At 31.8% G+C, this 13,009-nt stretch overlaps 1 protein-coding gene across 3 annotated transcripts; it reads right to left on the reverse strand.

Annotated features, from left to right (window-relative positions):
- Positions 1–736: 736 nt before the first annotated feature.
- On the reverse strand, positions 737–11,015 carry LOC110804912 (uncharacterized). 3 transcript variants are annotated; one of them, XM_056831615.1, is made up of 15 exons: positions 10,686–11,015; positions 10,281–10,375; positions 10,053–10,166; positions 7,294–7,398; positions 6,832–6,903; positions 5,057–5,169; positions 3,426–3,578; positions 3,076–3,144; positions 2,802–2,886; positions 2,609–2,680; positions 2,276–2,376; positions 1,905–2,022; positions 1,520–1,579; positions 1,304–1,347; positions 737–1,131 (listed from the first exon to the last, which is right to left on the reverse strand). In XM_056831615.1, exons 1-14 carry the CDS (start codon positions 10,780–10,782, stop codon positions 1,327–1,329), a joined length of 1,275 nt encoding a protein of 424 aa, XP_056687593.1. In that variant the 5' UTR covers positions 10,783–11,015; the 3' UTR covers positions 737–1,131; positions 1,304–1,326. The 3 variants fall into 3 exon arrangements, with proteins under 3 accessions (XP_056687593.1, XP_021866199.1, XP_056687594.1); XM_022010507.2 differs by having other exon boundaries at positions 1,304–1,414; positions 10,686–11,011; XM_056831616.1 differs by lacking the exon at positions 10,686–11,015 and having other exon boundaries at positions 1,304–1,414; positions 7,294–7,426.
- Between the last annotated feature and the right edge of the window lie 1,994 nt (positions 11,016–13,009).

A 13,009-nucleotide genomic window follows, 5' to 3' on the forward strand; every position in this document is an offset into this window, starting at 1 on the left:
AGAAGTGTCGTCCTTTAGGTTTTTCATGTCCGTAAAAGATTACATCCACCTAAACCCATCACCGTCTAGGTTTGTGACCTAGAGTGAATCATGGAACAATCTATCACTAGAGTTCTCATGCACCTAGAAGGATAGAATTACCTCCCTAAATATTCTTCACACACTTATGGCATGTTTGGTAGATGATAATAAAGTAATGGGAATGACATATTGTAATAGGTAACGGTAATGAAGGAATGCACATGAGATTTGCTATTTGAAATGTGTTTTTTTAATATATTAAAAAAGAATGGTAATGAAAGGAAAAAAAATCATATTTTATCTTTGGTATGCATTAATGGAAATACAATTAACATATATGTTCCTTCTTATTGTGGCATCCACCGTCATGTAATAAACAAATGTTTTGATGAAAATATGAGAAACTTAACCATCATAATCAAATTGATTGCAAACATGTGGCTTACACCAGATGCTTTTAACATGGGAGAGAGAAAGAAGAACAAAAAGGTAAAAAAGGAAGTGTGTGAACGTATATTACATTATCAAGAGGAATAATGCATTATCATTCCACTCTAATACCAGGTTCTATCTGGTAATGAAAATGTGATAGAAGAAAATTTTTATTACCAGATTTCATTCTTTGACATACCATTGAAGAATGTCAAACGACCAAAACTTGGTAAGGAAATTTACATTATCATTACCACCCTTCTATTACTGCTTACCAAACGGGTCATACGTACTTCTCATTTTGGATTTCCATATTTGTGGGGGAATAATGAGATAAACAAAGCGATATTTTAGTGTTATTGATTTACATACTCATAGTGAATAAGCATTGACATATACTTGAACATACAAATACAATACCATGATTCTAAGGCCTCTAATAAGGCTTTCGGTTATCCTTGAAATCAAACTTAAAGAGAAGCAATTTGATTAAACATTCTCGAAGGTAGATGCCTATCTATCTTCAGGCTCGCTACACAGATTTTCAATCGCACTGAAAAATGAACATCATCTTCACTGTTCACCTTGGCTAGCATTTGTCACGACTTCTTCTGTGGTAGTGCCAATGAAATCATTAGCCTTCTTCACATCTACAGATGAGTATCGTTCAATTTGATCCTGCGTACAAAATACTATGATATATTTAGATAACATTAATAGTTTATAGGAATATATGATGATGTTTAGAAAGCACAATGTCATTTGTTTCAGTAATATTCACCCTTGTGAGTTGTGCATTTATATACATCATATGAAGATAGAACATAAGGGAATAACGAGGAATATTTACCTTGTAGACAATGCCTAGTTTCTCTAACTTGTGAATAGCATCATCTACATCAAAATTACATTGCTCGTTAAATTTCTCGGATATCAACTCCTCACATTTATGATCAAGGTCCTGTTTTAACGATCCATCCATGTTGAGATTTAGCCAAGTAAGAATCTTGTTAACTTGTACAAATGATTATAAAATAGAAGACAATGATAGTGATAACATTCTTACCTGACAAGTAAATTTACCGTATTTCATCAATACGAAGAATGCAATAATCACCTCTTTAACCTGTATAAACAATAAGGCCATTCAAATTTTTTGAATATTAAGAGCTATGTGTGTGCCTGTAATTCTATATTTGATAAAAAAAAATAATTATACAAAATTTTATGTAAGGCGCTCAGACACAAAAGACCACCTTACAATTGGGTTAGATTTCTAATTTTTGTGGGACAATGCACGCGGATATGGTTCACGAATTTTATGTCCGGGTTGAATAAAAACTTATTTTTCACCACATTTTTTCTCCCATCAATTGAATTTGGCTTTCTCTCCCTCCACCTCAAACTATAAACTGTAAGCCGGATGTAAATTGTAAGCCAGATAAACTTACTTCTTGTTGAATCACATCATCACATAGGTGTAGTAGAGTTCCTCTTCCACTATCCAATTGTTTGTCATACATGGACCGTGTGATTAAACTCTGATAGTCTTTCAAATTTTTCTGAAACCTGAGAGCATTGCTTTAGAAAATGAATACACAATAACGGTATAAGAAAACACATACATAGTATTCCTTTGGATATGATATAGGTTGTTGTCTTAAGATAAGGCTTTCTAGTTTTGTTGAATCCTGAGCTCCTCTTACATCATAAAAGTATACTTTATATGCATAAAAAAGAAAACGCCGAATTAGGAATTTTGTTTTTAATAAGATTAAGATTGAAGAATTGTACATAAATTTTTGAGGAAGAAGTACTTAACGTGAAATATATCTTCGCACAATAACCAACTACCGCGGAGCAAATAGGTGCCAACACTTTTAAATTAGCCTTGGTCTTGCAGAGTTGGGTTATAACTGTCACCTGTGATTAAAAACATATTGTTTGAATGAGCAGTCTTTAAATAAAACAAGTATTTGAAAACTAATTACATTTAAACAAAAACCTATTTTAAGGGCTTATTAAGATAATCTATCAATGATATATTAACATTTTGACTTAATATGTATTCAAATTAGTGGTTAAAAGTTCACAAGTATGACCATCAAAGTCAAACGTGGCTTATTATTTTGAAATTGATCGAGTTAGTAGTTACCAGTCCAATGGCAGCTGAAATGAGGAATTTCACCCAGTCAAATGGAGTTAATCCTGGATTCTTCTTTTCGGGCTACAAAGAAATGAGAAAATTGTCAAAAGAATGAAACAAAATGGAATGTTGTATGGTTCACAACAAGGAAATAAGTACTTTAAAGTGTTTAAAGTGATAGAGAAGCGAGAAAGAGACATACAAGAACTAATTCCATATCAGCCATGGGAATGTGTTTGAAGTGCTTCACATAAATTGCTCTACCATCTTCTTTTGTAGAATGTAGTCTGCATGGTTTCTACACGTATGAAGTTAAGAGAAATATTCTTTATGGTTTAAGAAAAAGGGGTTACTAGTTTCAAATATATCTTTAATGCTTATGTTGTGAAGAACATCACATGTTTTGGATGTTATTTTATGAATAATTTATCATCAAATATTAAAGTAAAATACAACAAGAATCTAGAGAAAATTACCTATATAAAATAATAATCTTCTCAAATGTTGGCTCTTGGATTGTTGTTTTACTGATTAGGTTGCAAATGCTGAGTAAAAGCAGAATGTCAAAACACTCGAAACAACAAAGATGTGAAATACATACTGTTGCACATTAACCAAATAAGTCTAAATTACATATTTCTCACACTGAAAATCCTATCATGAATCAGTGTAGGAAGATTTATCTCAACCATGCACTATCAGATTCAAACACATGGATATTCATGCTTTAGTGCTAGAGAACTTTAATAGTTTCAATGAAAAAAATACTATTCACTAATGCACTACTAGCTATTAGCAAAAGAAAGTACGAGAATCTATTTCAAACCTGAGATTCATATTCTGAATACGAATCCTTTCGATGAATAAGTCATGTTCATCGCCATCATCATCATCTTCATCATATGTCCCTATTCCTTCTTGTTGTTCTTGATTTCCCATGTACCGTAACCTTCTCTTCTTTGAGAAGAACTTTCTCATACTGCACCACAAACATACAGAAATAGAATAAGGTGATTGAAATGTGGATAGAATGTCAATAAGTTATCTGCTCAAAATTAGTGATGTGAACAAGAGGAAGCAGGGGAAAAGACTATGGGAAATCAGTGAAGTTAATAAGTAAGAAAACATTCCTATATGAAAATTGATCTGCCATAGTGTAATATAACTAAATCTTTTTTTAAAATTAACCCACCTACAAGTGGTGGGTAGCTGTTTGTTTTTTCTTTTTTTTTGTTGATGTCAACGTCAACCCACTTAAATTAATACATACTTGTATAACCTGACGTTAACAGGGAAAAAATTTAACAACTATGAAAATACAATGAGTGTAAAAGACCTAGGAATACAACCTAGAAGGGCTAGAACATTGTAAAAAAAATTGATAACATAGATATTGTAAAAAAGATATAAAAAGATAATATATATTATTTTATCACAAATAATATTTCTATACAAAGTATGATAGTCCATAACCATACACCTCTTGTGTAAAGAATAATAATCAAAATACAAGAGATTTTTCAAGTTGACATCATATATGTGTGAAAAATAATATGTGGACAAGCCATTTACATGTTAAAGCAAGATTTTATGTTAATGATCGAATTGGGACTCGTGGTTAATAATTTAGTGACATTTGGCTATAACTCTTACCACACTAAAATATGACAATTTCTCAATCATGATTTAAAATTTTGGAAGTTTAACCTAAAATGTTAATTTGCATTATAATGTTGAGGGTGTAAGAACGAAAAACATGTTATCGCTCTACCATTAAAAAAAATCAAGTTTGATGGCTCAAGAAAAGATCCATAAGAATTTCATTTGGTAGCATTGAAAAAAATGAATTAACCATGAACCAATAGTAATACATGATATTTTTGTAACTTTTAGAAAGTAAAATACGCAACTTAGTAGCATGATTTACTATATTGTAATTTCAAAATTCAAGAACTTACCCCCTCTAGAAATTTCCCTACATTATAAAGCCAAAATGTAATCCATTCTACAATACTAATGAGTATCAAAGAAAGATAAAATCCTACTGGTCATATTAATTATTTTTGCTGCTAAATGCCACAATACAACACCAATGTCTTTCAAGTTTTTTAACAAGCTGAAGTTTTCTTTTCACATTTGAGTAGGAAGTTCAACTGTAATAATTTTAGCATGGTATTAGATTTTCACATATAAGAGGAATTTACCAATGAGGTCTTGACCTAGTGGTTAATAGGTCTCAGGTTCAAATCCCCCCCCCCCCCCATTTTTAATATTCATACGAGCATCGAACCACCAAATTGAATTTTTTCTTACATTAAATTACAATTTTTATTTTACTAAGTAATTCTTAAGTATATGTCATTAATGATCTCCCTGGTAGAACTTACACTCACACATTAGAATGAAGAAGACCATCAAAATCAACCATGTTACATTTTATTCAATTACTTGACTTACCCAGTTAATCTTAAGAATCCTTGCACGGTACGTGAAATAAGAGCATCGATTTTCCATTGAATAAAGTAAGCAGTCATTTGATCCAATCCGAAACCTCGCCGAAAAATTATATACTACATTAAGCAAAACAACTAGATGAATTACCAAAGGGGCCAGGAAAAGTAAAACACTCAGTGAAATTGATAGACTTCTAAAAAGGAACTACAAATACGAAGTATAATGTATTTTCTTCGTAAGAATAACTCAGATTATGGGCAAATGAACAACGTACCATTAATCATGCAAACACATTTCTCCTTAATGTCCTACCATTATATTACAACATAATATGCAACATTTAAAATCTCTTTATTTACGATAAAATGTTTTCGCCATTTATTAATAAAAATTGTTACAATTTTGAGCACAAATGGTACATCACGATTTTACACCCTAGTGTAAAGTTTAATCAAATAAAATATTTAATGAAAAAGTATCACAATTAATTTAATGTTCAAATAAAGTTGGCCTTAAACAATACATTATTTGTTGATTTGAGTTATCTAAACATTTTGGCAGGTGGAAGAGACATTTTTATGTTATGCGGCTTATATTTCAATGATCCAGTCTCTACTGATTATTGTCCTCTTATTTATATATTAAGATTTTCTTTTGTTCTATGAAAGACAAAGTTTCGAGTGTTAATACATACCATTCGTTACCTGGGGCGGAAAAAGGTGTGTAAGAACAACAATGATTTTTAGGTTTTGAAATATAAATGTTGGAAATGATCATGCCATTATTAGTAATGTTTTATGGTAGCTTTTTGTCTTCATGTTGTGGGATAAGAATAAAAAATTAATTTTGAGAAACTTTTTTTTATTAGGATTTATATTTCCACTATTTGTTTTATTAAAGAATAAAAAAATCGATATAAAACATAAAGTTACAAAAAAAAGAACCGGAATTCTACGTAAAAGACATAAGGAAAAAATTCCACACACTCCCATAAAGTATCTATGAAGACTCGACCATATAATATTCCTAACTTTCCTCTCCTACTAGACTACACATAAAATAGCCAAATAAAACATTCAGCCACAAAATCGTATATCCCTTCCCTTTTCAACAAATTTCGTGTATTGAATATCCACATGAGCTAAAAGAGTACAAGAAGCAATGAAAAATCTCGGCAATACCAAATGTCCTCTACTAAAGTAACATCGCCACAAGACGATACAAGAAGTTTATTCTCTTTCTCCTCATTAACAAGTATCAAGAGAAAAAATGACGATTATCCAATAAAATATGAAATTGGGAATTCACAAGCTCATCCATCCTCCGAAGTAAATGACCACAAACCACAAAATTAAGCACGCAATTCTAACAACCTAGAGAGTTATTCTAAACTTTTGTATAAGTAAGAAAAATAACTTATGTTATTTGTAGGATAGTTGCGCAACAAAAGATGATAAATATTGCATTGAAGATAATGATTATGTCCAATTTTCTATTAATTCAAAGCAGCAATTATGGCCCATTAAATAAACATAGAAAGCAACTAAAAGTGGACAACTAAAAAAAGGAAGTGGCTATAGGAGTAGTTCTCATTACGTCTACCTCTAATAACAATATATATATAAAAAAGACATGATCATTAATGTAATAAAACTAATTTCCAAATTGACCCTTCATGCCATCGATATTAAAGATGTACTCCCATTAACAAACGCACAAACATGTACTACCCATTCTCCTAAAACTGATAATGGAGCATTACTTTCTACCGTATGTACCTGGTCAGCAAAGTAAGGAAGGTTATCTTGAGGGTGCTTGGCAAAATACCTTCTCAAAAGCGTTGAGTTGAGCTGCATAATTGACAAAGATAATGATATATCAGTGTTCAATATTCAGTTAGGAAAATAAATAAAGCAAAGATAATTAAGTAACTGATTAGAAAAAATAAACAAAACAAGAAGATAATTGACAACCAAATATCATACTTGCCCAAGAAGTGAATAAAACCTTTATAACTCGAGGTTATCTTAAAGTTGAAACATTTTTTATGCTATCGTACTGTTGTAAAATCACTCAATTTGCATCATCCTTTTAAAATTCATCATTATATTAAGCAACTACGACAAAGGACATAATTACAAAGTTTTATGTAGGTTATCTCACTAAACATGCAATGCCAAGGTTCATAAGCTCTTACAAAACACTAGTGAAAATCGATTAGAGCATGGGGTTTGACAAACCTTAGCTTCATCGACTTTGATTGGAAGATTTAGACAATATTTTCCAGATGCAGCAACTTCAATCTCTTGATTTGTTACTATCTTGAAATTGCTTTTATTCATCATCTTGAAAGACAAAAGTGTAAAATGGATGCTGTCAGGAAAAGAGTCATCTTAGTTTTCCCTCAAAATAAAAAAGAAAAATGTGTGAACAACTGTGCAATGTATTGTCCTTTCTAATGATAACAGTAAATTATCTTCTTTTTTTTTTTTTTTTTACAAAAACATGTGGGAACGCCTAGGGACATATATTGTGTTTTATTATTTCTTTCTTCTTTAATAAATACGAGAAAAAAATATAACTAGAAAATACTAGTAAACCTTTTATAATACCACTTGATCGAACATCTACTGTAACTTCATATCCTATTTTAATATATTACTATTTTTTGGGTCGGGCGTTTTCCTAAGTCATTATTTGGATAACTTTAACTATGCCTTTTTGGAAAAACAAAAAAAACAAGCATAATTAACTCCTACTCTTTAAATTTATTGATTATTTCATCACTTAATATATTTCATTTGCAAAAAAGATAATAGTAGCATGACATAGCCAAGTGGATAAGTCTTTAGCATTTTAATCAAGTTGTCACGGGTTCAAATCTTATATAAACAAATTTTAGTGTTTTGGAATATATGTAGATGACATGGAATGACCATGTTGAATTGAAGTAGGAGAGCGCTACGTAGCATGGTAGACTTTCTTACAAACGCTTTTTAATATATTAGTATAGATTTGTAGTCTCACTCTCCACAACTATCTTCTTCATCAGCAGTGCCAAAAAAAGATATTGCCACTAAACTTTTGCATTACCAAAGTCAGTGAACTAGTTTACATTTAAAATTTAAATCACTCCTTTTGGCAGGGTTTTGATTAAAAAGCACATAAAGTACTTTGAACAACATGACCTGAATCACATTTGACTCACCATAGTCACACAGAGAAGTGAAGAATTGTATGTAGTCACTTCAACTAAAAATCTGAAAAAATAATTCAACGCACTAGGTGCCAATCAAGTCAAAAAAAACCTTATTGTTAATTCTTGATATTTTTTCCATACAAGTCCAGTTGAAGGTAGGAAGTTAAAGACTTCATAATAAATGTGATATCAAAATGAATTCTATTGATATGAAAAAATTAACTCATTGGAATAGACAACCCCCATAAAAAGAAACTCTTAAGAACATTACAATTAAGTACGTAATACACATTAATTTTTAAAACACACCCTCTTGCCACGTTGTTTTGACATGAAAATTAACAATATTGTATGGACTGGCTAAGAAAAATAAGAAAAAGAAAAAGTATGAGAAAGAAAAAGTTAAAGAAAGTTTTCTGTAAAAGGCAAGAGTGCAATTTATACGAAATCACAAATGAAGATAACTGTACGTGCAGAATAATATGGTATACATGGATAATCGTTTTCATTTGTTTCCCATTTAGGTGCAATTGATGAAGTTCTTTGTAGGTAAAATCAATACTAGTTGTACATTGCATGAAGAGTGAATATTGTACTTGAACCAAAACAGAGCATAATATTACTTTTCCATCTCCCAATGCAGAATATATGGTCCACATGGAGAATCATTTTCATTTGTTTCCCATTTAGGTGCAATTGATGAAGTCCTTTGTAGGTAAAATCATTACCAGTAGTACATTGCATGTAGAGTGAATATTGTAATTGAACCATGAAATAGAGTATAGTATTACTTTTCCATCTCCCCCCCCCCCCCCCGCCCCTCAAATAAGATAAATTACAAATCAATATATTCACAAGAGATGAAATAAAACTTAAAACAACATCGAGACTAAGTTAAATGATTTTGTGAAAAATGGTTCATACCAATAATAGAAGAAAAATTAAGACAATATTATGAACTAGCCCGGAAATTAGAATTCAGGAGATAATTTCGTCCTACTGAAACCAAATAAACATTTAAGAGGTCTGGTTCAATTATCCTTCCAAGTCTTTTCAATAGAGGAAGAATTTGGTTTATTAAAAGAGGAAAAATGTGTGCATATGGGGGTTCGAATGAGTTTATTTGTAATATTCATATCCTTTACTTTGTACATTTTATTTCTGTAATTTACTTGGCCAAATATGCTTAAATGTGGAAACATATATAGAATTAAAGACATAACATTAAAGGAAAATAAACATTGGATGAAATTCATTATTCAAATCCAACCCTCCAATACCTTTTCCTCCTGTTCCGCTATTTCATATCTAGCTAATAGTTCCCTCTCTCTCACTCCCCTTCCCTTCTAAATTTTGTCATCCCGAGACACTATTATGATGCACAATATACGCAAGCTCTCTTTAAGAGTTGAACATCAAACTTTCACCTGCTCGAAAACTTGAAAACTAAAAAAAAAATTGGGAAATTATATAAATGACTTAAAATATCTTCTCATAACATTGAAATCCAAAAATTAGTTTTCTTTATAATAACCAATTTTAAAAATAAACCAAAACTAATTAAACCTTATACTTTGCTCAATTTATAAATTTTTCAATAAAAACACGAGAATCAATATATCTAAGACTTAGCACCCTTTTCCTTTTTAATTGGATATTATGTTCACGCTTTTTCCTATTCTATATTTGTATTTCTTAGTTTACATGCTACATATTCGCATACTCCCACATTATAATTTTCAAGTGCGTGTATTTGGTTTGTTAAAGAAAACTATCGAGTAATAACCAATAAGATGGTACCTGAAATAGAAGAACAAGAAACTTTTGCTCAAGCTCATCAATTTCATCTTCAGAAAGATTGAGATCTTCCAATTTGCGAGCTCCAACAACAGGTTCAAAAAGGGTGAATAATTGCTACCATCAAACAAATTAAAACATATTGATCAAATTAGATTTTCAACCAAATAAAATTATCAATACAAGATCATTATCTACACCTTTATTGCACGAATTAAGCCATTAAATTACCATCATCTCGTCAAATTGTACATGATACCAAGCTCGAATCGTGTACTCTACTCTTTTACAAAATGTGGAAAATTCATCCCTCTCCAACTTGCTTTCTGCCAAAAATAAAAACCAAAATATATTATAAATAATTTGTCCAATTTTAAAAAGTTACAACTCTTTTACAACATCTTTATCTCAAGTTAATTATTTCACCTTAATAGTCGCAAATTAGTCCATCGGCTTAAATCTAATGTGAAAATTAACCCTATAACTTAATACTGATGAAACTTATTTCAAACAAATTAAGACGCCAAGTGTATTTGTCGCTATAAAACACATACAATTCAAATTTTCAAGGATAATTGAAAGTAAATTGAACAAGAAAGGAATCTCAAAATGAAAAACAGAAAATAACAGCATTACCAATGAGTTGGGTTAAACCATGAATCAACTTGTTCTTAACAATGGGAATTACAGACTCACGATCTAATTGAATGATTTCTTTTTTCTTCTTGCCCATTTCTTCAAATTCCAAATGATTAATATCTTACCAAAAATCGAGCAATTAGAAAAACCTACATAACACAATAATTTATTCGATATGTGTATGTGAATATGAATATGTGGTGATAGAAAATTGAGAGGTTGAGAATGAGAATAGGAAAACGGGTGAAATCCATTGTGTGCCAATTGAGTTCTTCCACAAATAAGGAAATATTTTAGAAACACTTTTTTCTCTCTCTTTGTGTTTAACAACCTGTCATTGCAGTACTAGGAAAATAAAATCCTAAGTGTATTTCAAATTTTGATGGGGCTAAGTATTTATACTTTTTAGGGCTACTACACTTTCCATTTTCATCCTCTTTTTTTGTCATACTTATGCCCACATCGATGCCACTTGTGACACTATACTTTTGTTATTACACAAGTCCGTTTCGGTGTCTCTCCTACTTTTCGTACACAAATTGAGTAGCCCCTTAAACTTAAGGTCGGGTGACCCCTAATAGTGTCGTGGCAAGAAAAATCTTCTCTCATCTTGTTTAATAATTTTTTATTTTTTTTTCAATAAAAAGCAAACAAAAGCTAGGTTGCTTTCCTAGCCAGAGAGGCTAACAAATGAGCCCTAGCTACAATAGACCTAGGAACTTTAGAACAACTAAAATAAACGAAGGAATGCACTAGGCAAAGGATATCCCTAACCACGGTGCAAAATTCCATCTTTGAATAAGATATGTCACGTAGGCTCGTAATAGCTTCTAGACCAATCCGTGGGGACTTTAACTCTGTTATCCAGGATACCCACTTCCTGAACCACATAACATATGGACAAAATTTTTGCATGAACCAAAGAGATGGCACGAACCGTGATACTTCCTTCATATGTATGCCCACTAGGTTTAGTAATCACCCATCCCACACCTATATGAACTTCCACCATTCCCCTTGGCCACGCACTTTCTTCCATGCACCATCTGCGGCGATTATAGTCGGAGTAGCCACAACAACAACACTTTTTGCCCAAAACGAATGAAAAAGGGTCTACCTCCTCACTAGTAGTGGCTGACTTACAAGTAAACTCCCTAAGGAGTTGAAAACGTCATGTAGTTTTATCCATGAGAAGGATAATTCTGCTTGGACAGCAAGAAGACCGACCAAAAATAATTTCATTTTTGTGGATCCAAATACTAGCTCCAAAGAATACTACAAAAACATTTCGCCATCCTAGCTCTTCGGGTCACGTTTTCTACAATATGAGAGGAAGTTTCGGATCCAAATCCCCAGCCTCGGGCAATGTTGCTATACCAAGATACATAAAACCGAAGATGCCCAGTTCCGCTTAATAATCTCGCATTCCCTAAGCATATGGTCTAGATATTCTGTTCCTTGAGCACATAACACGCACCTGTCATCAACCTCCACTCTTCGTTTCCGAAGACCAACCTTTGTTGGAAGAGCATTCCAAATGAGTTTCCAGCAAAATAGTTTGCATTTAAGCATGATCCTCATTTTCCAGAATTTTTTCCAGAGCGCATCCTCCACACTGATATGACCAGAATTGTGAAGAAACACACACCCTGATTTTACTGAGAAGACATCAGAGTCAGTGCCGCTTCATATCATTGTCTTCGAGGTCATCATTACTCAAATGGGGTGCAAGAATTATTCGAGAGATAGAAGATGGAAACAATTTCAATATTTTTGAAATTGCCTAGGTTTTTTGAACCGTGTACAACTCTGAAACTAAGTTTGGAAGTGGAATAGATTCATGCAGGAGATGCTCCTTAAAGTGCTGACCACTCTGCAGCCAAATGTCATCCAGTATCTGCGTTCGTGGACCAATACCAATAAATAGACATGTCAAAAATGACCCGACCCGAAAACTGACCCGAACCTGACTGGAAAATATTGGGTCTTGAAAAAGATTTTGTGACTCATGCTCCGATTTATCCAAACTCAAACAACCCGAAAAGTAATGGGTCAAAACCCGATCGAACCTGTTTTTAACCCGACCGATTGAAAATCGTTATATTTATAGTAATAAATGAGATTATGAGCAATTCTAAGCATAATAAAGACATTTTTGTTACTATTGTTGATTGTAATATGATTTTGATTTTAATTATACGATATTTTATGGTTGAATTTGACTAAATATAAATTTGTGTATAAAATTTTGTTATTTTGTGCACATATTTTGTATATTTATTATTTAAAATATAATATGTATTTTAAAATCTCTCAACCAG

The sequence above is a fragment of the Spinacia oleracea genome, chromosome 6 (assembly GCF_020520425.1).
Source record: "Spinacia oleracea cultivar Varoflay chromosome 6, BTI_SOV_V1, whole genome shotgun sequence".
In the NCBI taxonomy this organism is placed as follows: domain Eukaryota; kingdom Viridiplantae; phylum Streptophyta; class Magnoliopsida; order Caryophyllales; family Amaranthaceae; genus Spinacia; species Spinacia oleracea.